This window comes from Candoia aspera, chromosome 3 (assembly GCF_035149785.1).
Source record: "Candoia aspera isolate rCanAsp1 chromosome 3, rCanAsp1.hap2, whole genome shotgun sequence".
Lineage (NCBI taxonomy): Eukaryota > Metazoa > Chordata > Lepidosauria > Squamata > Boidae > Candoia > Candoia aspera.
In genome coordinates, this window is record NC_086155.1 from 177,272,289 (window position 1) to 177,299,833 (window position 27,545).

Sequence of the window (27,545 nt, forward strand, 5' to 3'; positions counted from 1 at the left end):
CTGATGCTTGATTTGCCAAGCAGTGTGAGTTGTGAGAAAATCCTCCATTCCAGTCTTAGCTCATTTGTGAACTTACAAGGTGATCCTGAGCACGTAGGATTTGGTTAGATGGGAGGTTAGTTCTGATTGCTTTTATAGAGGAATAAAAATGGTACACTTTCAGTAGGCACATAATTTGCTTTATCCTGAAGGTTCTGTTCTTAGGACCAAGAAGCCAGATTAAATATATGTGACAATTTTGAACTCTGGAAATGCTTTCTATAAGCATATATTTCTGATAGGCATAACATTCACTGGAATTTTCTGAATAAATGATGTCACAGGAGTTAAATTGGGAAGAAATATCCAGACAGCAGTGTGACTCTTGATTTTTTCAGAGATGCGTTTTGGGAAGAGATCTCAAAATTTGGACACATGTATTTATCAGTTATTTTATGTATATTATAGCTTTCCTCCGCTGACAATAAATAATATGAATAACTTATATCCAAACAGGCTGAAAGGAGATACCTAGGGTAGAAGACCTCAAACTAAGCATTCAGATTTAGAGGTTAGGGTGAGGATCACTTTATAATGGTGTGCCAATGGTAACTCTTTTTATGGAAACCCTTAAAAAGGAATTGATTGGTAGGGAAAGTCATCACATTTTTCAGATGCATAACAATATAGTATATATTGAGCCTAAGAATTACTTCCACCATGTTAATGTTTAATTTTGTCTTGTGCTTATGTACATTATCTTGCCTATGCATGTTTTTCAGTGATTATTCTTATCACCTCTATGTTCCAGTTGGTTTGTTATATGAATGTCCTACTTTCTTCCTATGAAGCTCAAGCAATGGCTTTGGTTCTTTAATTCTCACAGGAATCCTGTCAGGTAGGTAAGAGTGAGAGTGAGAGATAGGAACTGGTTCAAAATTACCAGGAAATGTTATGACTTAGCCAGACTGGGGCATGACTGGCGACTTCTGTCTCTCCAGATATTGCTGAAGGATAACTCCCAGCATTCTTGCCATTAGCCACACTTTTTAGGATTGCTGGGAGTATAGTTTAGCAACATCTGGTGTATCAGCAGTTTTCTTTTCTTGTTCTAACAGGTACATTACTTGGATTCATGGTGGTTCTTTCTTGGCACCAGATATTGCTCCAATTAGAGTATAAACATATATTGTATCTGCAAGTATGCATATACAAACACACAAACCTCTAAAGTATCATGTCTCCCCGCAGTCTTCTTTTTGAAAGCTAAACATGACCAACTCCTTAACTGTTTCTTGCAGAGCTTGGTTTCCAGACCCTTTATCATTCTGGTAGATCTCTGAATCCACTCTAGCTTCTCCATGTCCCTTTTAAAATACAGGTTGTCCTTGTTTAGTGATTGCCTCTATTAGCCACCATTTGCAGTTACAACAGTGATGAAGAAGTAACTTTACGACCAATCCTTGTATTTACAACCTTCACAGGTCTGTAAAGCAAAGGAAAGTTGAAGTAAGATCATAAGCACAGTTGCAGTTTCACTTAGTGACCACTTTGCTTAACGACCAAGTTGCTGGTCCCAATTGTGGTTGCTAAATGAGGACTACCTGTATAATGTTCAGAAGTAGATACATTATTCCAAGTACTTTGGTGTAACCACTGCCAAGTAGTGGGGAATTATTACCTCCCATAATCTGAATAACATGCTTCTGTTAATGTAAGTTACTTTACATATTTTGTGTGAAAACAAAAGGAAGGGATGGCTATTGCTTTCTGTATCATAAACCTTGCACATGGAAAGCCCTGGCAATTACAAATTAATATGTGGCCTGTAAGCAAATATGACAATCCCACATATTTCCACATTAATCTGGAAACTATAATCCACTGCAGTTTTCCTGTGCAGGGGAAGGAGAATGGATTGCATGTGATCTGTGATCTCTATCTGTCAGTCTATGCATGCAAATTCTGACAGAAGGGCACTGCTCGTGTAGAGATTTAGCCATATTTGGAGCACCTTATGAGTTTGCATTATTTGTGTAACTAGCATTCTGATGCTTGCTTTATACAGTCTGCTACATTTGCTGGCCAGCCAAGATATGGTAGGTGATGATAAGCCAGCCCAGCTTTGAACTTGTATGAACCAGCACATGAGATTAGCTGTATTTTATAGGAACAGGCTGGGAGAGGAATAGGTATAGGTATAAAATGCCCAAATATAAGAGGAGCATTACTGTACAGTTATTGGCACATCAGGTTTGAATACATTGTAATTAAGACCTTTTTTTAAAAAAAGGTTGTTGCGTGCGAGCCGTAATTCTTTGAATAAACGGTGTATTTCACTTCATTCTCTCTGTTAGCTGTGAGTGTTGAAAGACGAAGGGGCAGGCAACGTGCTTCTGCTGCCAAGAGAGGAGAGGTGGCAGCATGCTGCCCCAGAATAGCAACAGCCATAAATATGGTCATTCTGCTCCTCCACTCGGAGATGCAGATCACATTCCCTGGTACCCAGTGGGGCCATTGGCTGCCAGGCATGCAAAGGCTTTGATAAAGCAGTTGCAAATGGAGCTGTGGTTAAGAGAAGCTTAACTGCCCTCCCCATCAAGCTGACATCAAGCAAAACAGGAGGAGGCGTGTGGCTCTGGAGCAAAAGGTGCCGCAGGGTGTTTGGGGCCAGATATTACAAGAGCAGCTGACTCAGGGTTTCGGATATAGAGTGTGTGCTACATGAGAGCTTGCTGTTATTTGTGGTCTTGACAGCAACATGCATTGCCTTGCATAATGCAAATGGAAGAGTGCAACCGTGGCATTTCTGACGTATAGCTCCTTTCAATATTAGGCGAAATTTATTTATTTATTTATTTATTTATCTATCTATCTATCCTGCCTTTATTATCTTCATAAATAAGTCAAGGCAGCGAACATGACTAATACTCCTTCCTCCTCCTATTTTCCCCACAACAACAACCCTGTGAGGAGAGTTGGGCTGAGAGAGTGTGACTGGCCCAAGGTCACCCAGCCACCTTTCATGACTAAGGCGGAACTAGAACTCACAGCCTCCTGGTTTCTAGTCCATTGCCTTAACCACTAGCCTTTGGGGAAGGTGAGGGCTACCATATTTGGGCCCAAAAGTCTGGGTGAGCAGTAGTTATTGTTTTGCTGCCACCTAGTGATAATCTGGATTTTTTCAACCAATATACAGCAGACCTATTGAAGGTAGCAAGCTGTTAATATGTAATGGAGGAGTTAAAACTCTATTTAGGCATAAAATGTCTCTCCCATTAATTTAAACATTTATTTGAAGAAGAAAGTAATACCAGGTATCTATATTTTGGCCATTGTTTCAGATCGCTTACAAATGCCCATTTACAAATTCTAAGAAGAAGATGCATATATACAATATGTATAAAATTACATACACATAATATGTATAAAATGTATAAAACATAAAATGTCCCATTTTTTTACAATTATTCTTACAAATATTAACACTTCCTTGCTCTGATTTTTCCTAAGGTAAAATACATTATCCAAATCTTCTCCCCACTGCAAGAACTAAGCTGTTCCTTATTGAATCAATGTTGAATCTATAGTATACAGAATTAATTAATCCAGTTAAAATAATTGCATTGATTTTTGGATTTTCAATTAAAATGACGATTTTTCCTAATCCAGAAGTTGGAATCATTTTTTAGTCAGAGAAATGCATTCTGTCCTGGAGAATTTCCAGAGGCTATGTGCTGGCAGGAGGAGGCATTCCTGGGTGCTGGCTCCGCCTACTTTTGCCTCCAGCCCTGTTTAGAGCTGGCATTGTTGAAGTCCAAAAGTTTTGGAAGGCATTCCAAATTCTCTGGCCTAATTGCTACAAGGGGAGATATTTGGGGAAGATGGGGGAGGGAGACAGCCTTCTGAGAGCAGGTCCCTTTCCTCCCTGGCTCTGACTTTTCCTGTCTAAGAGGTGCTATTTTTGGAAAGGAAGCTAATCCACTGGATAATGTCTGGGCAAACTTTTATTTTTCCCCAACTGAAAAATGAGAGCGCAAGGATCAGATATGTTGCTACACCTTTCTTAAAACCAATTGGGACCACATTGTGGGGTGACCTTAGTTTAAAAAGCCATTCAGTTCTTTTGCAGGACAATGGTGGTAAACTAAGCCTCTCATAATAACTTTGGACAATCTTCTGTCTAAAGCAGTGTTTCTCAACCTTGGCAACTTGAAGATGTGTGGACTTCAGCTCCCAGAATTCCTCAGCCAGTCATGCTGGCTGGGGAATTTTGAGAGTTGAAATCCACACATCTTCAAGTTGCTAAGGCTGAGAAACACTGGTCCAAAGAAACAGTTTTTAAAATTTCTGTGCAACTTAAAACCAAGTTTGACTTACCTCAGAACACTTAGTAAAATGATAATCTGTATTAGTCATTCATGAGTAGAGGCATACTATGTGGAGAATCTTTCTCCAAATTTATAGTTTCCTGGGTAGAATGGTCTTTTTTTAAAAAACAAAAAACTTGAATTCTGTTCTCCTCCACCACATCTATGATTTTTATTTGAGTTCAGATGTGAGTTACATAATGCTGTTCCAGATGTATGTACATGCAGATATTCAAATTTTGCTTTTAAATATTTGTTGAAGCTTTAGCGTATTCAGTAAGCGTTTCTTATGGAAAAAATACTGTTCCACCTCAAAAGTTTGTTTCTGTGTAATTCTGTTACAATGATATAATAGATTCTGGAAGAAGGGTATTTATAATGAATCTTGATCACAAGGAGAAATAGAACATTTTTATTTCATGCATTATTACATCTTATTTTGGGAGAATATTGTATTTGTGATTTGAACACACAATTAAAAATCACCCATGACCACAAATATCCCTAAAGTAGCTAAAACACTAGTAACATATGGCTGCGAGAGCTGGACCATAAGGAAGGCTGAGAGAAGGAAGATCGATGCTTTTGAACTGTGGTGTTGGAGGAAAATTCTGAGAGTGCCTTGGACTGCAAGAAGATCAAACCAGTCCATCCTCCAGGAAATAAAGCCAGACTGCTCACTTGAGGGAATGGTATTAAAGGCAAAACTGAAATACTTTGGCCACATAATGAGAAGACAGGACACCCTGGAGAAGAAGCTGATGCTAGGGAGAGTGGAGGGCAAAAGGAAGAGGGGCCGACCAAGGGCAAGGTGGATGAATGATATTCTAGAGGTGACAGACTCATCCCTGGGGGAGCTGGGGGTGTTGACGACCGACAGGAAGCTCTGGCGTGGGCTGGTCCATGAAGTCACAAAGAGTCGGAAGCGACTGAATGAATAAACAACAAGCTAAAACACACATGCAGTAGATAGATTTATGAGATAAAATAAAAGTAACAATGTTAGTGTGAGAAGGGAGAATACTTCCTCCTGCCACAGATTCATACTAAGGCAGTACCTTTATAAAGCCAATTCATGATTTATTGTTATGGGAAGGTTGTAAGTGTCCAATATTTTTCATAGTGCTATATTATTAAAGAGCATAAGAGAGGGGAAAACAGTGAGAAGTAAATTTGGCAAATGCTCCAGCCATGCTGGCACAGCTTGCAGTCGTAGCTGAAGTGCATGAATTTTCCCTAATCATGCAAATTAGGTTTTGTGAAGTGAAAGGTAGGGTGAGGTTACACCAAGAAAGTAACTAAAATCTGGCCTCATTTCTGGAAACATGCTAGGTACTCCTATTGGCCTAATTCTCTTCCAGAAAAATCAATGCAGTTTATTTAAAATTAGTTTTGGTTGGATTGCTGTCCTCCAGTTCCTTCTAGTTGCAGTGCTCATGATTGACTGCTATTGATTTTGTAGCCAAACCAGTATTGCCCATGCATGACAAGGAAGCAAGCAAAGTAACCAGCAACATCATAAAAAGAACCAAGGGGGGCTGGGAATCTTCCCCCCCAAAAGTAGTGCAATCAGGACTGTACATGCTCATGACTGTAATGTCTATTTTTCTACTACTGCAAACCTCAAGTTCTTTCTGGGTCTGCTGAAAATTCCTTCTCGTTTACCAGTAATGCTGTTTTATCTCTGTCAGCAAATACAATCACGGCTGAACATTTGAAAAAACATAAAATCAGTATCTGAAAGGGAGGGGAGAGAGATGCATGCAGTAGCAAATTGAGAACCACAGGACAGTTTTCCCCCCTTGAAATGTTAACATTTAAAAAATTTAAATTTCAGTTTCTGGAAATGAAATATGCCAGAACAATATATCTGATTTATGAAATTTATGAAGAAAGGAAAGGAGGATGCAATTTTTAGTTTCAGTATAAGCAGGATGATTAGCTCCTGAAGGTATTTAATACACTTGGTAAAAGTTTTGTTGATGTTGCTGCTGCTATTGTTGAATTGCTGTAAGAAGCAGCAGAAATTCCCTCTATTTTCTTCCTAAAATTTTGTATAGGTTAGTTTACATTCAGTTTCCGTAGTTTACAATCCTTAACATGTGCAGCAGGAAAAACGGCAGGTTAAAATTGGGGCTTACCGCAATTTACATAAGATAACTTTTAATTTTATTTCCTTCCAATACCTCTAAAATGAAATTCAACCAGAATCTGAAACCATGCTTTATATTCAAGCATTAGGGTGAAGTGAAATGAAAACAGAAATAAAGCATTTTATATACTGAAAGTATTCCATATTACAGTATATATTTAGTATTTTTTTATTGCAAGTATTCCAACAATGATGAAAGGTGAAAGGTCCCCTGTGCAAGCACTGAGTCATGTCTGATGCTTTGGAGGGATGCCGCTTTCGGGATGTTTTCTCGGCAGACTATAGAGTGGGGTGGTTTGCCATTGCCTTCCCCAGTCGTCACCCAAGAATCCAGATTCCGCTGGGATCGAACTTGGGTTGTGGGGAGAGTTTCAGTTGCAATACTGCCACACACCACTCTGCGCCACACAAGGCTGTATTCTGACAATATTCAACAGTACAATACAACAATTATATAATACAACAATTGTATTCCAACGATAGGTTTGAAAAAACTCTCTCTCTCTCTCTCTCCTCTTTTAATTAAAAAAATGACCCACATTTTGTACTAGTAATCAGATAGAAGTCTCAATCCACAGAGGCAACAGATCAGAATCTGAGATGTTCCAGTTTTACATATCTCTCTCATATAGCTTACATAACAAAACCTTTTGTGACTTGTACAGATTACAGAACAAATGAGTAAAGGCTTTGTAAAAATGTTGAACTATTGCCTCGTTCTAATCATAAAAGGCATGCACCTATGAGTAACTGTTAATGGAATGCAATGGGTCTTAATATTTATTTGGACTACAGCAATAGGCAGGCTTTTGGGGGGGCTTGAGGGGAAGGGCAGGGATAGGTAAATGATTAAATCCCCATATTCCTGTTTTCACTTTTACTGGTGGAATTCAGCAGTGAGGTTGTAATGATGGGAGGTTCTTAAAGTAAAGAAAAAGTTTCCTTCTAGTCAGATTTGACCCCTGGTGGACTTCATGGATATATCCAAGTAGTTTTCTTGGCAACAATATGCAAGTGGTTTGCCATTTCCTAGTCCAGATTTGGGTCTGGGGTGGTGGTGGGTGGGGAGGATGGGGGCTGGTTAAAATAACCTGTATCTGCATGGCAGTCTTCTTGAAAGTGGAAGTCTGATTTAAGCCATGATTAGTGAAGCAGGCTTTTTAACTGTAACAGAAGGGAGATGTATTTACACGAAATAGGTTATAGCAAAAGGCAAAGCCCACATGCTACCAGGAGAGTCCAAGAGCAGGTAGTCAATGTATGTGTGCCTGGGAAGAAGGGTAGAAGACAGTGACCTCAGATATGAAACCAATTTAGTGGCCTGCTAGAACCACAGAAATGGAACAGAGCTTATAACACAGCTGAGAAGCTGGCACAGAAAAAGAAAATTATCTTAGATAGCTTCAGTGAGCATGTCAGAGAAACACAGGTTATTAATCTTACACACTCAGCCCTCCCAAGCATAAAGAATCACATGCTTAGACAGATTAGGTTAAGATAAGTAAAAGAATTTCTTACTGACTTTATTGTTGCTTCTGTTACATTCATCTTGGTGGAAAAGATGAAGTTCCTTTGTTCTTCTTTTCTTTCTAAATACATTTGCCCTAAACTCTCAGCCCAGAGCTGCCAAGAGCTGTGTGGAAGAAAGGGGCAGAATCCTTCATCAAGGCCCGAGCACATGGCCCTGATGAATGGAGAGCAGAGCAGCAGGCTTGCTTCTCCCTGGGTGGAAGAAGGGGAAAGATAGAAAGAGGAAGTGGGAGTGGCAACAAACAGCTTCCTCAGAGTTGCATTGTGGGACAACTCAATTTACATGCTAATTCACATGCAGATAAGGCATGCTGGATTTGCCAGGACTTCCAACAAGATTAGCAGTCTCTTGGACAAATAGCAGGAAGACTGAGAGACAGAGAGGACAGAGTTAACCTTAAACTACTTACATCTTACTGCCCTCTTGTGGTCAGTTGTTCTGACATGCTCAAGAGCCAGTGCCATTAAATTTGGCCTTCCAATATTTTCAACTTCTCAATCTAGTCTACAGCACTGAAATTTCCTGATGGCCTGTTATCTAGGATCCATGAAAAAAATGCCTGGGGCTTGCCCTATATAAGCATTGCCTTTTCTTGGTTTATAGAGAACCAAGATTGATGGTGCTTTTCAGTTTAGTCCCAGAAATTCAGATTGTTACAGTATAAAGACCAAAGAGGTGAACAAACAGCCATGAGTACAGGAAATATATTCCCAAATGGCTGCTCTTTCTCCCTCTGGAATACTCCTGACTGATGTCATGTAGAAGAGATAGTAAGTTTGCAGTACAATTTGTTTTTTTGCATATACCCTTTTCACTTTTGCCCTAAAGAGTTTAAAAAATATAAGTATGTGTGACTGGAGACTTAATTCGCATCTGTACTGGAAACAATTTTTAAAATGATAGTAATTGGAAAAATAGAGACTCAATGTAGCTTTTTACTTGAGGACGTGTTTCCTCACTATTTCCAGAACTATGGAGACCTCTTGTGGTCATTCAGGGTTAAGTAATTTAACTGGTTAAGAATTTATCAAGTGATGCTTTTCCAGAAACATTTATTTTGCTGTGGACATTTATTAGCAAAACGCTCTTGCTTTTAAGTGACTCTTTTCATTAATGATTAATCTATTAATCTATTTTTATTCTGTAATCAAAATATAAAAATTTAATTTTCTAAACATAATGTTGCCCTAGTTAATCAAACCTTTCAATTTTTTGTTATAAATTATCTTAAGGAAGATTGCTAATTTGAAGTTCTAGCATGAAATCTCTAACCCTTATTTGTATATGTGCATGATTAATTTTTGGAAACTGCACTTTATGCAATCCAGATCTGAAGCTTAGATTCCAAAAATGTATTTGTGATTTCCATGATACTATCAACAGCCTATATATTTTCTTGAGACCAGTTAAACATACACTCATGCTGAAATATGTTAAGTATTCAGGTCTAGCCTGGGCCATGTGGGGAATAAAAGTGAAAAAAGATCCCCAGTAAACCTCTTTAATCTTACATGGAGAAAAGCTAGAATATACATTTTTAAATACAACAGATAGTATCACATCTACTGTTATAAAGGAAAGGCAAGGTTAATTACAATGGAACACAATCATGGGCAACTGAAATGCCTAAGAGGTTAATAAAATTACGTATGAAGGTGAGCTGAACTAAAAGACAAACATTGCATGGGGAATACATAATATTAATGTACCTCATACACTTTTTGAGGCAGATATTAATATGCTATTGAAATATGGAAGGCGTATCCATTTGATTCCATTGTCCTGCATTGTTTAGGTTCAGATTCCTGTCTGAGATCAAAGAAACTGATTTGGATTTTTATTTGTATTAATTAATTAAATATATCTTAGAATATTCATTTATTACAAATTAGAGAAGAGAGTCAGGAAAAAGGACTCCTTTCCTTTTTCAAATTCATCTTCTTCATGTAAGTAGCTTAGTTATCTCTGGGCTGGTCCTGAATACCTAGATTTTCAATAGCTTCTTCGTTTCATAAAATCCTATGGGGGAGTGAGGGCAATATCAGGAAGGCAACTTCATCTGCCAATAATGAGCATGCTCAGTTCATGGAGCAGACTCAGTAACGGAGAGAGGAGAGAAAAAAAGAATCAAATCTCACGGGCAGAATCTCAGAGCAGTGAATTGAGCAGGAACAAAAACGTGAAATGGCAGAAGGAAAGGAGGACCAGATGGCAGACAAAGCACCCCCAGCTGAAGTGGATGTCAAGACGGAGGCCAAACTCATCCTCTATCACTGGACACAGTCCTTCAGTTCCCAAAAGGTGAGTGTCTAAACTGATTTCAGGAATGTTGAATTGTAGAACCTGGACAGCTCCCTGAAGCCCACTTAAGGCTGCCTACTAGGCCTGTGGGGGTGAAGCACTGTATTAAAGGCAGCTCTGAGGGGGTGCCTAAAAGAAGAGGGAGTCAAAAATAATGAAAGGGTTGAATACTTAGGCCAGGAAGCTTTACAAACAGGCCCAGAACCTTTCCCATTATTGTTAAACTTCGTGCATTTAAAATTGGGGCTTGGCTCATCCCAAGGTAAAGGAATGAAAAACAGGCAATAACAAAAGCAACCAAGTGAGATCAAAGAACCTTAGAGGGAAAAAATGTCATATGAAGAGCTGGTATATAATATTCACATTAAATGATGTTCCTGTTGGTTTTCTTATTTCTGGGGAGCAGCAACATATTTTATTTAGCCATTTACTACTGTTATGTCCCAACTATCCTAGGAGCAGGTTAGGCTCCAAGCCACCCTGCTGACTCCATGGCCAGGTTTGTATTTGAATGTGAGTCTCCTTAGTCCCTGTACAATATGTGATAAACTGTATAATTGATTTTTTAAAAAAATGTGGCACTCATAGTCTTTAACAGGAAAGCTCATCAATCTGTTTCAGGTGCGCCTGGTGATTGCGGAAAAGGGGTTGAAATGTGAAGAGCATGATGTAAGCCTTCCGTTGAGTGAACACAATGAACCTTGGTTTATGCGTTTAAATGCATCAGGAGAAGTCCCTGTGCTCATTCACAAAGAGAACATAATTTGTGATGCAACTCAGATTATTGACTACCTTGAAGATACTTTTGTGAATGGTAATAAGAGTACTTATGTGCTTTTAAAAAAAGAATGCCTTAATGTATGTACCTTCATAGAAATTTACTTACCTACTCAAATGATTATAGTTTGAAAAAGGTGTCAGGTGGGATACATAATATTCAGCTTTATTCTTGCGGGGCATATAAAAAAACACTTTGAAAGGAAAGTGTTTTTGGAGTGGGGTATAGACATATAGAACTTTTTATCCACAACTGTTCTGTAGGAAAATAGGAATCTGCCTTGACCAGTATTGTCTACTCTAATTGGCAATGGCTCTCTGGGAAGTTAGAGGATTTCTCTACTTCTTATATGGTTCTGTTAACTAAAGGCATAAGCATACCAAGAATGTGTCACCGTATATGTAGATATTCAACAGGGTAAAAATAAATGATAAAATATAGAACTTTATGGAATCCTACAAAATATATTCCATGGACCTGAACATAAATTTACCAGGACTACCTTCTGGAGATAGGCATCTATGAACAAACAAAAATTATCTAGACCTGATTCAGACAGCCTCTTGAAAGGATACCATAACTAATAATATTAGTCTAGTAGAGTGGGAATCTATAAAAAATTTAAATAAACAACAACAACAATGGTAATAATATTGAACTTGTAACTTCCTGGACCCAGCTGAACATGAAGGCAAGGATGAAGGAAGTAAGTGCTGTTTATCAAGTTTTTTACTCTCATTCTACAGCTTTAAAAATGGAACACAGTCAAAAAGTGATGAGGAAGTTCCCCATACTTTTCTACTGGCAGTCTTTAAAATATGGTGCTTAGTGAGCTCTGAGGAATGTATTTGATTTCTACTGAGACAGAACTTAAAGGTCCTAAACTGAGGAGAAAAGCTTTTCTGTACAACATTAAGAGGATACGGTGGCGGAAGAGAACATTGGCCTTTTTCATTGTTATCACTGTCGTAAAGGAGGCTCAAGAATGAATTCTCATTAGGACCAAGAAAGAAAGGCTAGCCCTATCTCAAATGTCTTATGTCTTGACTAGTTCACTTTCTCATCCACAATCAGATCATAGATAAAAGAGATTTTATCATTCACTTTCAGATATAAGGGCTGAAATGCTAAGAGGTGATAAGTATCTAAACAAACCTGCTTTTAATTTTTTCTTAACCTTCATCTATGGATGTTCTTCTGTGTAGAAAAGACTCCAAGATTAATGCCAGAAGAAGGAAGTATGTATTATCCTAGGGTTCAACACTACAGAGAACTGTTGGATTCCTTGCCTATGGATGCATATACACATGGCTGCATTTTACATCCAGAACTAGCAGTGGACTCCATGATTCCTGCATATGCCACAACAAGAATTCGTAGTACGTACAAGCATTTTACGTGCCCTGGTTTCTGTGGAGTTCAAGTACTGATTTTGATCAAGTGTTCAATGCATTCGAATGTACCGTTCATTCTGGCAGTCTGATATTAAGCCAAGGACATTCACTTGTATTCACTGAACTGTCCATGTATTTTATTGCAAGTATACCTACAATAGTTCATCTGTGTGGGACATTTTTATCTTTTGATTCTTAGGGATTATGTGCCTTATTTACTTATTTAAAATATATCTATCCATTCGTACTTAAAACAAATTTAAAGCAGCTAACAAAATAATTAAAACCAGTGTTTTAAATGCAGCCTATATTTAAAGCCTTGATTTAAAAATCTAGCAATTATGTGCAGCAAATACAGTTTCTGCTTTTCAGTCAATTCCTGTTATCATGGTATTTGAAATATAAGTGTGAATGTCTAACAAGGTTTCAGGTTTTGAAGGTACATTCAGGAAATTTAACTTAAATACAAAATTAATAAATAAAAATACAATTTGGATAGCACCAATTATGGACTCTGCTTTTTGAAGCAGATATATTTTCTCAGAGGCCTTTTGCTTCCTATTAATCTCCTTTTAATTTTAAATGTAAGTAAAACTTATGTTAAAAAGGAAGTAAAACATTTTAACGTTATAAGCTTTACTTACATTTTCTGGAAAGTTTGACAAAATTTGATTATTAACCTTAACTGACTCACTGCTATTTTGCAAGGCCAAATAGGTAATACTGAATCTGAATTAAAGAAACTTGCTGAAGAAAACCCAGATCTGCAAGATGCATATATAGCAAAGCAGAAACGACTCAAAGTAAGAACAGAATATATGTGTATATATATATAACTAGTCAAAACAGATCCAGAATTCTAGGATTGCTTGGATATTAATGTGAAATAGCAGTAATTGTTGTGTCATGCATTTCTGCTTGGAATAACTCCGTTTTAAAAGAGATCATATACATGTCATTTTTGTTCTGTGATGGTTCTGTAACTGTGCACAGGATTGTGTCATTCATCAGAGTCTTACAATTGCTTACTAAGATCCACTGTATTCAAAATAACTTTTCCTAATCATTTTTGAAATATAACCTGTAATCTATTTCCTTTAGTCTAAGCTGATGGATCATGATAACATAAAGTACTTACAGAAAATACTGGATGAGTTGGAAAAAGTTTTGGATCAGGTTGAGACTGAATTACAAAGAAGAAATGAAGAAACACCAGGTAGTAAACTATTTGCCGTCAATTCTCTCTCATTTTCTCTTAATTTTGCAGTGCTGAAATAAGAAATCCCTAGGTTGTTTCAAGCCAGGTAACGCTCCTAAGGCAAGCTATTTGCTAAACCATCACAAGAAGTAATCTGGAACTAACAGTTACACACATACAATAAGAAAATTGATCACATATGCATAGCCTGGGGGATCCTTTGCATCCTACATTTCATTAGTCTCTAATTAGTCTCTAATAATGCCTTTATTTTTGATATCAGAAAATGGACATCAGCCTTGGCTCTGTGGAGAATTTTTTAGCTTGGCTGATGTATCCCTTGCTGTGACACTCCATCGGCTGAAGTTCATTGGACTGGCAAGGAGAAGTTGGGGAAATGGAAAGCGACCCAACTTGGAGGCCTATTACGAGCGGGTCTTGAAGAGACAAGCATTTCATAAGGTTTTGGGACATGTCAACAACATACTCATCTCAGCAGTTCTTCCAACAGCATTTCGAGTGGCAAAGAAGAGGGCACCCAAAGTTTTTGGCACAACCCTTTTGGCTGGCTTCTTAGCAGGAATAGGGTATTTTGCTTTTGTCTGTGCTCGGAAGAGGTTTTCCAGTTTGCTGTTATCAATTAGAGGAAGGCAGAGCTATCTGTAGGTGCTTCCTTGCCAGAGTGGGAGCAGACTACTTTATCCCCCAAAGAGGATGACTTGAAGAATAATGGACCAAAACATGGTCTTCTGTTGTAGAAATACATAGGTAACATAAAGGAATCTTGCAAATTGGAGGAAGAAGAGACAGTGGCTGATTTCAAACATCTTGCTAAGCTATAATATGTTCAGTTTGATTTTGATTTAGTGTAACCTATCCATCAAGCCATTAGGGATTGTAAACTATTGTTGATGGTTTCTGTGTTGTAAGCAATTTTGATTTATTCAGCAACTCATGGGTAAAACAACTGATGCTTAGCTCAGTGTGTGAAGCAGCCAGTAGCTTGTATGTGGAACTGTGGAAACACGTGGAATGAAACTTCCTTGTTTCCTCTTGCTCCATGCTGCCCTTCTTCACCTATGAAAGTATCTGCCTGGAGGAAAGGGCTGGTCCTCTGAGCAGGATGGGATGAAGGATATAGAGCTGTGAGTTAAAGCTGGACTCATCCCAGATTGGATCGACTTAGTTCTGTGCAAAGCCCCTTTATACAATTTTGATTGACTTCCTCTCCATCACATTACATCTGCACACTATCCCATTATGTTCAAGTGAGTCCCCAGCCAACCGTGTAGAAGAGAAGGGCATGGAAAAATAAATGGCCTCTCATTTTTCCTAAAAGTCATTTCTTAACATTTGCTTTAATCATGTCATTTGATAATTATGCATTTATAAAAGTCAGAATGATATAGTTCATTACATCTTGCCATAAGCGAATTAGTTTGGATCTGTAAATATTGGAAGTTTATGCCTGTTGTATTAATGGATTGTTGTACTGTGATTGGCTCAAAATACATTTCTCTATATGCTATTTAGTTAATGTTGGCTGACACAGTGGCACACACTTTAATCACAGGCTTAAAAAGTATGACTAGATAGGCATTGGGTACATAGCAGGTAGATTTCCAAGGCACAAATTAAAGTTATGCCTATCAGACTCTCTTGACTGTCTGTGTGATTTGGAAATGTTGATGGAATTGCCTGTGCACGTTAGTGGTGTATGCAATCTATTTATTGAGAATCAGTGTGCAATTTGCACGGGATATTGTGCATATAAAATATAGATGTCTGTTTTTTTATCTTAATGTAAACATATATCTTGTGCCAGTGTATTAATGCCACCTATGATGTACTTCAGAAAATATCTGTTCCACAAATACAACTTCTTCAGAACAAACATGAACATGGTATTTTGACTAATTATTTTATGCCTTTTTTTAACAATTAAAATTACTTAAAACAATAGCTTAATTGCTAAACATGTCTGAGTACTACTTCAGGGATGGAGGGCATGAAAGTCATCTAATACTGGAACAAAATCTTCTAGGACATCCCCATGCAGAGAAGAATGAAACTACTGCTTCCTGAGGACAATAAAGAAGGTATTTGTACAAGCTACTTTTCTTTAAAGCAGTGTTTCTCAACCTTGGCAAGTTTGAGGCTGGCTGTGGAATTCTGGGAATTGAAGTCCACCCATCTTAAACTTGCCAAGGTTGAGAAACACTGCCTTAAAGACATAGCTAAGAATTCAGACTTTCTCTCTTTGTTCACTAGAAAACTTCTTTTAGTAGTTAGGTACATAAAATAGTGCTCACTAGATTGTTCAGCTGTCAACAACATTCTTGCTCTGTAGTTGTTGGTTTCTCTTAGTTTATCCTAACTAATTTTTGATCTGTTTTCCATGTTCCAACCTTCTGAGATATAAAGTCGATTTGATGCAGTAATCTTGTGGTGATACGGATTTGCAGAGTTGGGATTCTGTCAACATTCTTTCTTCAATCATTTGTCCTTGGTCTTGTCTGCAGCATGTGTCTTTACCTTTATATTCCATCAAGGAAATTCTTTTCTATGAATAAATATCGACCCACATAAAAATCTACAGAAGACCAAAACAAATAGTGAACAAAGCCAGATCTGATAATATAGGTTTGCAACACTCCTCTGTTGAGCATGTACACCAATGCACACATACAAAGCAGGAGTTTCTAAAGAGATAGTCCTGACATACTTTTAATGGTTCCTCTTGTAGTGATCTAGATAGCAATGAACAGATAGCGCTGAACTTGTAGTGTTCAGACCACACGTTGATTCTGAGGGATACAGACTTCTGCCTCCAACTCAAGAGGCCACTTAAAAGCATCTTTATCATATGCTGAGTGCAATGCCAGCTGAAGCCTTTCACAGATACGATCACCACAGGATGCCTGAGCTTAAAGAAATAACTTGTAAGTGGGAATGGGATGCACTGCATATGTGAAACAGCCATAAATGTTTCCCTCATAATGACTTCTCTCAATGTGCAAAGCTGCCCAGATTCGTTCACATCCAACAAAATTATATCCAGTAGTTGCTGATAGAGCGGAATGGACTAAGTTGTTCTTGTAGTGCACTATAGAAACAGAATTTTGTTTTGAATAAAAGAAACACAGATATTTATTTCAAGGAAGGCTCTGGTGTCTCCTGGTGCCAGGAATGAGCAAAGTAAAAAAAAAATCCCCCTTGGTGAAACAAATCTGATTAGGAAAAAATTCATTCCAGACCACGTATATTGCAGTGTCAGACATTGTGAACAAAATCCAGGAGGAGGATTTTCCCCATATATTTTTCCCCTTATCCAAAACTGCAAGGCTAGTTGCACTACTTTTAACCTAACAAATAGCATTGCTAAGGCATCACCCTACTTATTTATTTTAACAATAACCTATTCTTCTAAGGAGTTTTATATTCTTTATATGTTAATTCAGAGACAAACCACACAGAGTTCAGTGAGAATAAGCCCCAAATTAGAATATAATTTTACCTTCATAATAATCTTAGCAGATACATGAGACCAAGGAATTACCTAGGTGATCAAGGATTTGAATTGGGTTTTTCCATATCTAAGTTGGATCTTTTGTCCCAATATGAATGTTTCTCAGTCTTCTTGAACTCTGTTCAGTTTTTATTTATATTTTGCTCTTTGGGGAACCCCCCCTTCCTATAGAGGAAAAAAGCAGCAAAAGTTGAGAAGTCCCAGAGCAGGCACACAAATGTTTCAGTACTTTTACCATAAATGCTCCTATCCCTAGATTCTCAAATTTTCATTTATTTTAGGCACATCAGAAAAGGGATTAGGACCTTGTTTCCTTTTTTCTGTTGCACTGCATCATATAGCAAGACAAAACCCCATTGGTGAAACCTTCTGATAAAGTCCCAGGTATTTATTTATTTAAACAAGTCTGTGGCAAATCTTATGAATTTTTCCACTGTAGGTAACAGTGGCAGCAGGGAGGATGAATAGGCACTGGGTCCCATTTGTTTACCAGCATTTTTAATCTCATTCTGATGCTTGGGGTAGAACATTGCAATAGGCAGGGCATCAGGTTCTTTTCTTGATTTTCTCCAATTGGTAAGGCTGGGATTCCTCTTCCTAAATTAATCATTAATGAGCTAAAATTGTTTATCAGTGGTTGGCCACTGATGAGTAAACTAGTAATCCTTCATGCAATAACCCCTGAAGGTTATTCATGTCACTTAGGAAAGAAACTGTCCCACCATTTGTGAAGCACTGCTCTCTACCATACCAAGTTGGTTCTCAGGGTAATCAGCATGGAATGTTGGCTAAAGAATCATCTATCTTCAGCATCATTCTTATATCCAAGAGAAAGGCAGGTTTGGTATTTTCACACACCCCCGACCCCCCACAGACAGAGTATATATATATTGCAGCCAGTGGCTCAAGGTACAACCATGTCCGTTGCTTCAAAAATGCTATAGCTGCATCTTATTAAAACACTAACTGGCATGCACTTCAAACTGTAACACATGCAAATCAGCTGAAACAGACCGTAACATATAATTATATAGTAGTTTGGGTCCCCAAATGACAAATATTGGTTATGCTTCAGTGGTCACTGCAAAAACTTTGAATTTGTCTTATACTGACAGACCTTTCAATTAAATACAAATATTTTCCAGGATTATTTCTCCCCACTGAACAATTCATGCATTCAGTTTTTGAATGTTGTTATCAACCCCACCTGATATAAACTTATACTAAAGACAGTAAGCTAAAATGCATTCTGTTAGTTTTTCTGGAACTAAATCCTCAGATGGGAGTAAATTAAACTTATATATAAAAATATAGTCAGACTTAAGAAACAGGTAGTAAGTAAACCGTTGTTATATAAAAATAGAAGTATTAAATTCCTGAATCCTTATACTTATCCATGGGGCTCCAATGTCCTCAAAGATATGGCTTGATAGAGAATGAAGCAACATTTCTGAACAAAGTAAGTAGACAAAGTTTGGTCAATGCTTAGATATGGAACTCTCTGGAAATCTACATTTGTTGTTGTTTATTTGTTAAGTCGCTTCCAACTCTTTGTGACTTCATGGACCAGCCCACGCCAGAGCTTCCTGTCAGTCGTCAACACCCCCAGCTCCCCCAGGGACGAGTCCGTCACCTCTAGAATATCATCCATCCACCTTGCCCTTGGTCGGCCCCTCTTCCTTTTGCCTTCCACTCTCCCCAGCATCAGCATCTTCTCCAGGGTGTCCTGTCTTCTCATTATGTGGCCAAAGTATTTCAGTTTTGCCTTTAATATCATTCCCTCAAGTGAGCAGTCTGGCTTTATTTCCTGGAGTATGGACTGGTTTGATCTTCTTGCAGTCCAAGGCACTCTCAGAATTTTCCTCCAACACCCCAGTTCAAAAGCATCGATCTTCCTTCTCTCAGCCTTCCTTATGGTCCAGCTCTCGCAGCCATATGTTACTACGGGGAACACCATTGCTTTAACTATGCGGACCTATGTTGTCAGTGTGATGTCTCTGCTCTTAACTATTTTATGGAGATTGGTCATTGCTCTTCTCCCAAGGATTAAGCGTCGTCTGATTTCCTGACTGCAGTCAGCATCTGCAGTAATCTTTGCACCTAGAAATACAAAGTCTTTCACTGCTTCTACATTTTCTCCCTCTATTTGCCAGTTATCAATCAATCTGGTTGCCATAATCTTGGTTTTTTTGAGGTTTAGCTGCAAGCCAACTTTTGCACTTCCTTCTTTCACCTTCATCATAAAGCTCCTCAGTTCCTCTTCGCTTTCAGTCATCAAAGTGGTATCATCTGCATATCTGAGATTGTTAACATTTCTTCCAGCGGTTTTAACTCCAGCCTTGGATTCCTCAAGCCCAGCATGTCGCATGATGTGTTCTGTGTACAAGTTGAATAGGTAGGGTGAAAGTATACAGCCCTGCTGTACTCCTTTCCCAATCTTAAGCCAGTCTGTTGTTCCGTGGTCTGTTCTTACTGTTGCTACTTGGTCGTTATACAGATTCTTCAGGAGGCATACAAGATGACTTGGTATCCCCATACCACTAAGAACTTGCCACAATTTGTTATGGTCCACACAGTCAAAGGCTTTAGAATAGTCAATAAAACAGAAATAGATGTTTTTCTGAAACTCCCTAGCTTTTTCCATTATCCAGTGGATATCGGCAATTTGGTCCCTAGTTCCTCTGCCTTTTCTAAACCCAGCTTGTGCATCTGGCAATTCTTGCTCCATGAATTGCTGAAGTCTACCTTGCAGGATCTTGAGCACTACCTTACTGGCATGTGAAATGAGTGCCACTGTTCGCTGGTTGGAACATTCTTTAGTGTTTCCCTTTTTTGGTATGGGGATAGAAGTTGATTTTTTCCAATCTGATGGCTATTCTTGTGTTTTCCAAGTTTCCTGGCATATAGCATGCATTACCTTGACAGCATCATCTTGCAAGATTTTGAACAGTTCAGCTGGGATGCCGTCATCTCCTGCTGCCTTGTTATTAGCAATGCTTCTTAAGGCCCATTCAACCTCACTCTTCAGGATGTCTGGCTCTAGCTCACTGACCACACCGTCAAAGCTATCCTCAATATTGTTATCCTTCCTATGCAGGTCTTCTGTATATTCTTGCCACCTTTTCTTGATCTCTTCTTCTTCTGTTAGGTCCTTGCCATCTTTGTTTTTGATCATGCCCATTTTTGCCTGGAATTTACCTCCAATGTTTCTAATTTTCTGGAAGAGGTCTCTTGTCCTTCCTATTCTATTGTCTTCTTCCACTTCCACGCGTTGCTTGTTTAAAAATGATTCCTTATCTCTTCTGGCTAACCTCTAGAATTTTGCATTTAATTGGGCATATCTCCCCCTATCACTGTTGCCTTTTGCTTTCCTTCTTTCTTGGGCTACTTCTAGTGTCTCAGCAGATAGCCATTTTGCCTTCTTGGTTTTCTCTTTCTTTGGGATGTATTTTGTTGCCGCCTCCTGAACAATGTTGTGAACTTCTGTCCATAGTTCTTCCGGGACCCTATCTACTAAGTCCAGTCACTTCAATCTATTCTTCACCTCCATTGCATATTCCTTAGGAATATTAGTGAGTTCATATCTAGCTGATCTGTGGGTCTTCCCTAATCTCTTGAGTCTGATCCTAAATTGTGCAATAAGAAGTTCGTGATCTGAACTACAGTCAGCTCCAGGTCTTGTTTTTACCGACTGTATAGATGTCTGCCACCATCTGGTGAAGTTCATGTATAAAGCCGTCTCTTAGGTTGTTGGAAGAGAGTGTTTGTTATGCAGAGTGAGTTGTCTTGGCAAAATTCTATCAGCCTATGTCCTGCTTCGTTTTGTTCTCCCAGGCCATGCTTACCTGTAATTCCAGGTGTCATTTGACTGCCCACCTTAGCATTCCAGTCTCCCGTGATGAAAATAACATCTCTTTTAGGCGTGTTGTCCAGTAGGTGCTGCAGATCCACATAGAACTGCTCTACTTCAGCTTCTTCAGCATCTGTGGTTGTGGTGTATATTTGGATCACTGTGATGTTAGATGGCTTGCCCTGAATTCGAATTGAGATCATTCTATCATTTTTTGGATTGTATCCGAGCACTGCTTTAGCCACTTTACTATTAATTATGAAGGCTACTCCATTTCTTCTGTGGTCCTCTTGTCCACAGTAGTAGATCTGGTGGTCATTTGATGTGAAGTGGCCCATTCCAGTCCATTTCAGTTCACTGATGCCCAAAATGTCTATCTTTAATCTTGACATCTCACCAATAACCACATCCAATTTGCCCTGGCTCATAGATCTTACATTCCAGGTTCCAATGGTGTGTTGATCCTTAGAACATCGGATTCGCCGTTCACCACCAGCACTGTTGGCCGCTAGCCGTCCTTTCAGCTTTAAGCTAGCTGCGTCATCACGCCTGGGGCTAGTTGAACTCATCCTCTGTTCCTCCCCAGTAGCATTTTGACCATCTTCTGACCTGGGGGTCTCATCTTCCGATGGTATACCAACATATCTCTGGTTGTACTGATCCATTGAGTTTTCATGGCAAGAATACTGGGGTGGGTTGCCATTACCTTCCCCAGGGATCGCATTTAGTCTGACCTCTCTGTCATGACCTTCCTGTCTTGGGTGGCCCTTCACGGTTTAGCTCATGGCATCATTGAGGTGCTCAAGCTCCAGCACCACGACAAGGTAATGATCCTTTGCTGAAGGGAAATCTACATTACGTTTACCTTTATGACCAAAGAAAGCTGAAAATAAACAGATTTATCTCTATAACAGCTCCTATTGAAGGTTAGCCATCCACTCACAAGATTTTAGATGAATTTTCTTGCCAACAGAAAATATGTATTGAAGCCAACATGATAATTTACTTGTGAAAATGACTAATTAGTGTGTGATACTTCTATTTTTTTAATAGAATGTTACTCTGATTCTCTGCTTAAACTGTAATAAGAAACATACTTTTAAAACTTACAAAAAAAGATTTTTTTGGGTTTAGTAGGTGGTAGAAAACATATGAAAATAATTTAACTACATGACCCAGATATTCTGGCAATACTAACAAATTGGACATGCTCTGTTTACCACCGATTTTAATTTAACCAAACAATGCTGATTATATACTGGCATCTTCTTTATTCTCCAGTACTAAGCAGATTTATATGGAAGAAACTCTTTTGTTCTCAACAGAGGTTACTTCCAGGTAAGAGTAGAATTAGAACTTGCTTTGGCATTATTGCTAATCTACTTCAATCAGCATTTTGTTACTCAAAAATGGGAGACCAAAATTTACCAATGGTAAAACTGACTGTAGATTCATGACGTAAGTTTAACTAAATTCAGGGAGGAATGCATTACACCGCAAGGCAGGCTTATATATTTGAAATGTGGTTTTTAAGAAAAAAAGTTAAGAGATTAATTAAAAAATATAAGATAAAATGATTTAAATAAATATAAGCAACAGTCTCCAATATTTCAAGAAAAGGAGAAATATTTAAGTAGTGATTAGTGGCTAGGGACAATGGAAGGGAAGGAGAATGTGAGCTATCAAATGTTCAACCTTTCCTTGTTTTTGATATTTTACTTTTTCAATTTTGTTTCAATATTTAATGTTTATATATCTATACTCTTTTTTTGTTATCAGCTTCAAGAAAGTACATTTCATATTAAAATTTCATATTAAAAAAGCATTTAATATTCACAAAATCTGAAACTGGATAGCTGCAATGGTGCATCATCTTGATTAGGGATTCTCTAATTTACTATTAAAGCATAATCTGCTCTAACCAATATAAAACTAGATTATGTTATTAACTGGCAGTTCAGAAAAAAAATAAGCATGCCATTCTTTCTCCACAGTGCTTTCTAAAAATGTATAGTGCCACTTTTCTCTCCATTAAAGTGCATGCTTTTCCAAATAGAGTGACCTACAATGAAAATGTGTTATTCAGACCCATAATGCCATTTCATTCACTTGGATAGTTATTCTCTGGAATATAGGAAATTGTCATTGACTACCAAATGACCACCAGATGGCAGTGTTTTCCTAAGACTACATTCTGGAGGGGGAAAAAAAATCTTGAGTTTTCCAGAGTTTTTTATTTTAAATATAACCCATTGGTATTGTTATATCTTCTACTCATGGCTTGAAAATGTATATGGGAAAGTGGAGCATCAAAGAATTGCAGCTTCATGCATGCATTAAGAAGGCAAATTTGCCCCTGAGTTGAGCTTGATTCCTACTGACTACATGAGATTCCTATACTGTTTCCATGGCAACAGTATGGAGGGGGTTAGCATTACATTCTCTGGGGAACTTTTAGCTTCCTGTTCTAGTCTATAGCCCTGGATTTCATAGGTAGTCTCCCATCCAAGCACTTACCAGGCTCAAACTGCTTATCTTTGAAGGTCAGATAAAATTGTCCAGGTATATCCATTGCATTCATAAAACTATCTGAAAATCCGACCAGGGTTATGTCATCAAAAGTACTTCTATTTATCAGAAACACACAGAACAATTAAACTAGCTTGAATAGACTTCTAGCAAAAATCCCAGGTGATAGAAACAGAATGACGAAGGATTGAGTGTATGAAATATGTAACTCTTGACAACAAAATGCTTCTTACAGTAACAGTGATTGCAAACTTGTTTCTCCTTGGCCCATCATCTTTGCAATTCTCTGCAGTACCAATTGTGATTCTATTAATTTTTTTAGGGTTTATACTTAGTCTTAATTATAATATATACTGTATGTACTATTTGTATGGCAACCATAATTTCCCTTCGAAGCAAAAAGGCAGAATTCTATGTAGGGGTCCCAGAAATGGCCAGACAAGAGAGTGAAAAGAGCTAATTACTCCAAAAAGACCCACCTCTCATGCTTCTTATGCCTGGGGGAAGGGGGGAAGTGGAATTGATCCGTCTGAAGTCAAGTGGTGCTTCTTCCGATCATGCAAGCTCACAAGGATTAGCCAGTCCATATATGATCACTGAACTGAATGAATTTGTATTGTGAATTTCAGGTCACAATACAAATCAATAATTGTAGCATTACAGTATCCAATAGAAGGGAATGTATGTAGCACAGAATGGCACTGATGAGGTTACCTAGTGTCATCCCTTTGAGGTAGACCAGACTAGGAAACCAAAGTAATGAAAACTAATACTACTTTTATTGTAAGGTTACAGTAACAGAAACTTGCAAGTCTGAATGTGCCTCCCCGCTCCCTTTATGTTCAAGAGGACTAGGGAGGGTTAAGTCTCAGACGCTTTCTCAAATTACATTTCCGACTCAAACTTCTTTTATCTGACCGTTGCCTTGGTTGTGACTCTTCCTCCTGTTCCTCAGGGCTATTCATTCTTTTTTCTCTATTTCCAATACTCCAAGACATATAAACAATAGAATGTTAACAACTTTGATTAATACTGTACAAATATCCTTGTATGGAAGCAATATTTATTTATTTATTTGATTGATTGATTTCTATAGCCACCCATCTCAGCGAGTGACTCTGGGCGGCTTACGACAATAAAACTATAAAACAATTACAATTAAAACAGTTAAAATATAAAATAAATACAAAATAAATATACATGGCTGCCAAGTGAGCAATGCATGGATGTTAATACAGCCAAGAGACGGGACCATCCACACGCTCGAGGCCCCAGGCCCGGGCACAAAGCCAGGTCTTTACGGCCTTATGAAAGACCAACAGACATCCTAATTTCTGGAGGGAGGATGTTCCAGAGAGCAGGCGCTACGGAAGAGGAGGCACACCTTCTAGTTCCCGCCAACCAACACTCCCTGGCTGACGGGACCCACAGCATACTACTAGATCAAATTGGATGGGCAGAAACAACTGGGAGAAGGCGGTCCCTTAGGTAACCCGGCCCCAAGCCATGAAGGGCTTTAAAGGTGACAACCAGCACCTTGAATTGCACCCAGAAGCACACCGGCAACCAATGCAGCTCACATAGTAGTGGTGTTACATGTGTTGAGTACCTGACACCATTTACTATCTGTGCAGCTGCATTCTGCACCAATTGAAGCTTCCAAATGCTCTTCAAGGGCAGCCCCATGTAGAGCGCATTACAGTAGTCCAGACGGGAGGTCACGAGGGCATGAGTGACTGTGAGCAAAGCCTCTCGGTCTAGGAATGGGCGCAGCTGGCCCACAACCTGAAGGTGTGCAAAGGCCCTCCTAGCCACAGCTGCCACCGGCTCTTCGAGCAGGAGCCATGAGTCTACGAGGACCCCCAGATTGTGCACTGGGTCTGTCTGGGGTAGTGGAACCCCATCCAAGATCAAAGGTGGAAAAACCTTAGCACCGGGAGGCCCACAAACCCAAAGCCACTCAGTCTTGCTTGGGTTGAGTCGAAGCCCATTGCACCCCATCCAGGCCCTTACAGCCTCCAGGCGCTGGGTCAGAATATCCACGGCATCACTCAGGCGGTCTGGGGTAGAGATATAAAGCTGAGTATTATCAGCATATTGATGGTATCTTACCCCAAACTGTTGGATCACCTCCCCCAATGGTCTCATGTAGATGTTAAATAGGAGAGGGGAGAGAACTGAGCCCTGAGGCACCCACAGAGTAAGGGATGTGGTCTGGACCTTTCCCCCCCATCAACACCGACTGGAACCGACCCCGGAGGAAGGAGGAGAACCAGCACAACACTGTGCCACCCACCCCCAACTCCTGAAGCCGGTCCAGAAGGATACCATGATCGATGGTATCGAAGGCCGCTGAGAGGTCAAGAAGAGCAAGGATGGTCGCACTGCCCCCATCCCGCTCCCGCCAGAGGTCATCTAAGAGTGCAATCAATGCCATCTCAGTCCCATAACCCGGCCTGAACCCTGACTGAAAAGGGTCCAGATAATCTGTTTCATCCAGGGTCCTCTGCAGCTGCCATGCGACCACTTTCTCCACAACCTTCCCCAAAAAGGGGAGGTTGGAGGCTGGACGAAAACTGTCCAGGCTGGTTGGGTCGAGTGATGGCCCCTTGAGGAGAGGACACACCACTGCCTCCTTAAGAGCTGGTGGGAGCACCCCCTCTCTCAAAGAGGAATTAACCACTGCCCAGACCCAATCACATGCCTTCTCCCGGGCAGCCTTGACCAACCAGGAAGGGCACGGAGCTAATACAGAAATATGATGTATGAAGATTTATAACGATTAATAAAAAGGAAAAAAAGTTATTCCTACTGCCCGTTACACCTAGCTGGGTAATGAAATGTTTGCAAGTAAACAACCAAGCTCATAGAGCACCAGGAACTCCACATTACAATTTACTAATAGTTGTTAATGTTTTACCTAGAAGTGTAGTTTTGTTCCCTTTTCTCCTACCACACTTGAGCAAAAGGGTATCTGTGGAATATCCTTAATGTTTTTTTTTTATTATCCTCATCTGTTACCCAATCCTTAGAGTTCAGAAGACCTGAACTTATAGTCAATTTCTGAATTGGTTTGCAGATCAAAATCCCATTGCATTCATTTTTACAAATAGGAAAATTTTGGTACAAGGAAGAAGCATTCCAGGGAGAAGAGGAAAAGAATGTGCTAAGGTAGGGCAATCTGTAGACTGCATTTGGCTCCTCCATTCACGTTTTTGCAGTCTCAAGAGCACCCCCAGACTTCTGAATTTTGATGGCAAAACTACCATATTTTGTGGCATGATTTTCTGTATACTGTATATATACTGATGATGGGTGGTGTGTCCACGTGAACCCTAAAAAGGTGCAAACTAGGTACATTAACCAAATGCTTCCAAGTGCTGAACATTTTCATCCCTTCCCTTTTCCTCAGAGATATTCCACATCCTGGATCCCTCAGAAGCTGTTTTTTTTAAAGGTAGCAAAGAACTAAGGTGGCAGAAATACATTAAAGTTATCCCAATGAAGAAAACAGCACACTAACTTCACATGGCTTAGTCATTTTGAGAAAGCTCCATTGGAAATACTCTGTGAAGCAGATTTGTAAACTGAAGTGGGGACCTGCTTTGAAGTAATGAATGGAACCTGATGACTCCAAAACACTCTGGAGCTTTCAGAGGTTCTTCAGAGAATCAGTGGCTTTTCTGTCACTTCTAAGGTCCTAACTATCGATACATAACCTTACAATTTTTTGTATAGAGAATGCAGGAGGGGAGGTACTGAATGGTGTGATTGGCTCTCTGGCATTACCATGAGTAGTCAGTCCATGAGGTTTATCACTTCATTAAACTCTCTGCATATCAGAGCTGTGTCAGATTGGGAAGGCTGACATTGTATTGAGTGTTCACTTTCTTGGTTCTCAACTTCTTTAATGTGGCCAGCCCAAAAGGTTTGC

General features: G+C 39.1%; 1 protein-coding gene across 1 annotated transcript; it reads left to right on the forward strand.

Moving 5' to 3' along the window:
* Nucleotides 1–10,079: 10,079 nt before the first annotated feature.
* Nucleotides 10,080–15,592, forward strand: GDAP1 (ganglioside induced differentiation associated protein 1). The gene is made up of 6 exons (XM_063300252.1): nucleotides 10,080–10,333; nucleotides 10,955–11,147; nucleotides 12,317–12,490; nucleotides 13,214–13,308; nucleotides 13,607–13,721; nucleotides 13,987–15,592. The coding sequence occupies exons 1-6, from the start codon at nucleotides 10,217–10,219 to the stop codon at nucleotides 14,367–14,369; spliced, it is 1,077 nt and encodes a 358-aa protein (XP_063156322.1). The 5' UTR covers nucleotides 10,080–10,216; the 3' UTR covers nucleotides 14,370–15,592.
* The last annotated feature ends 11,953 nt before the right edge of the window (nucleotides 15,593–27,545 follow it).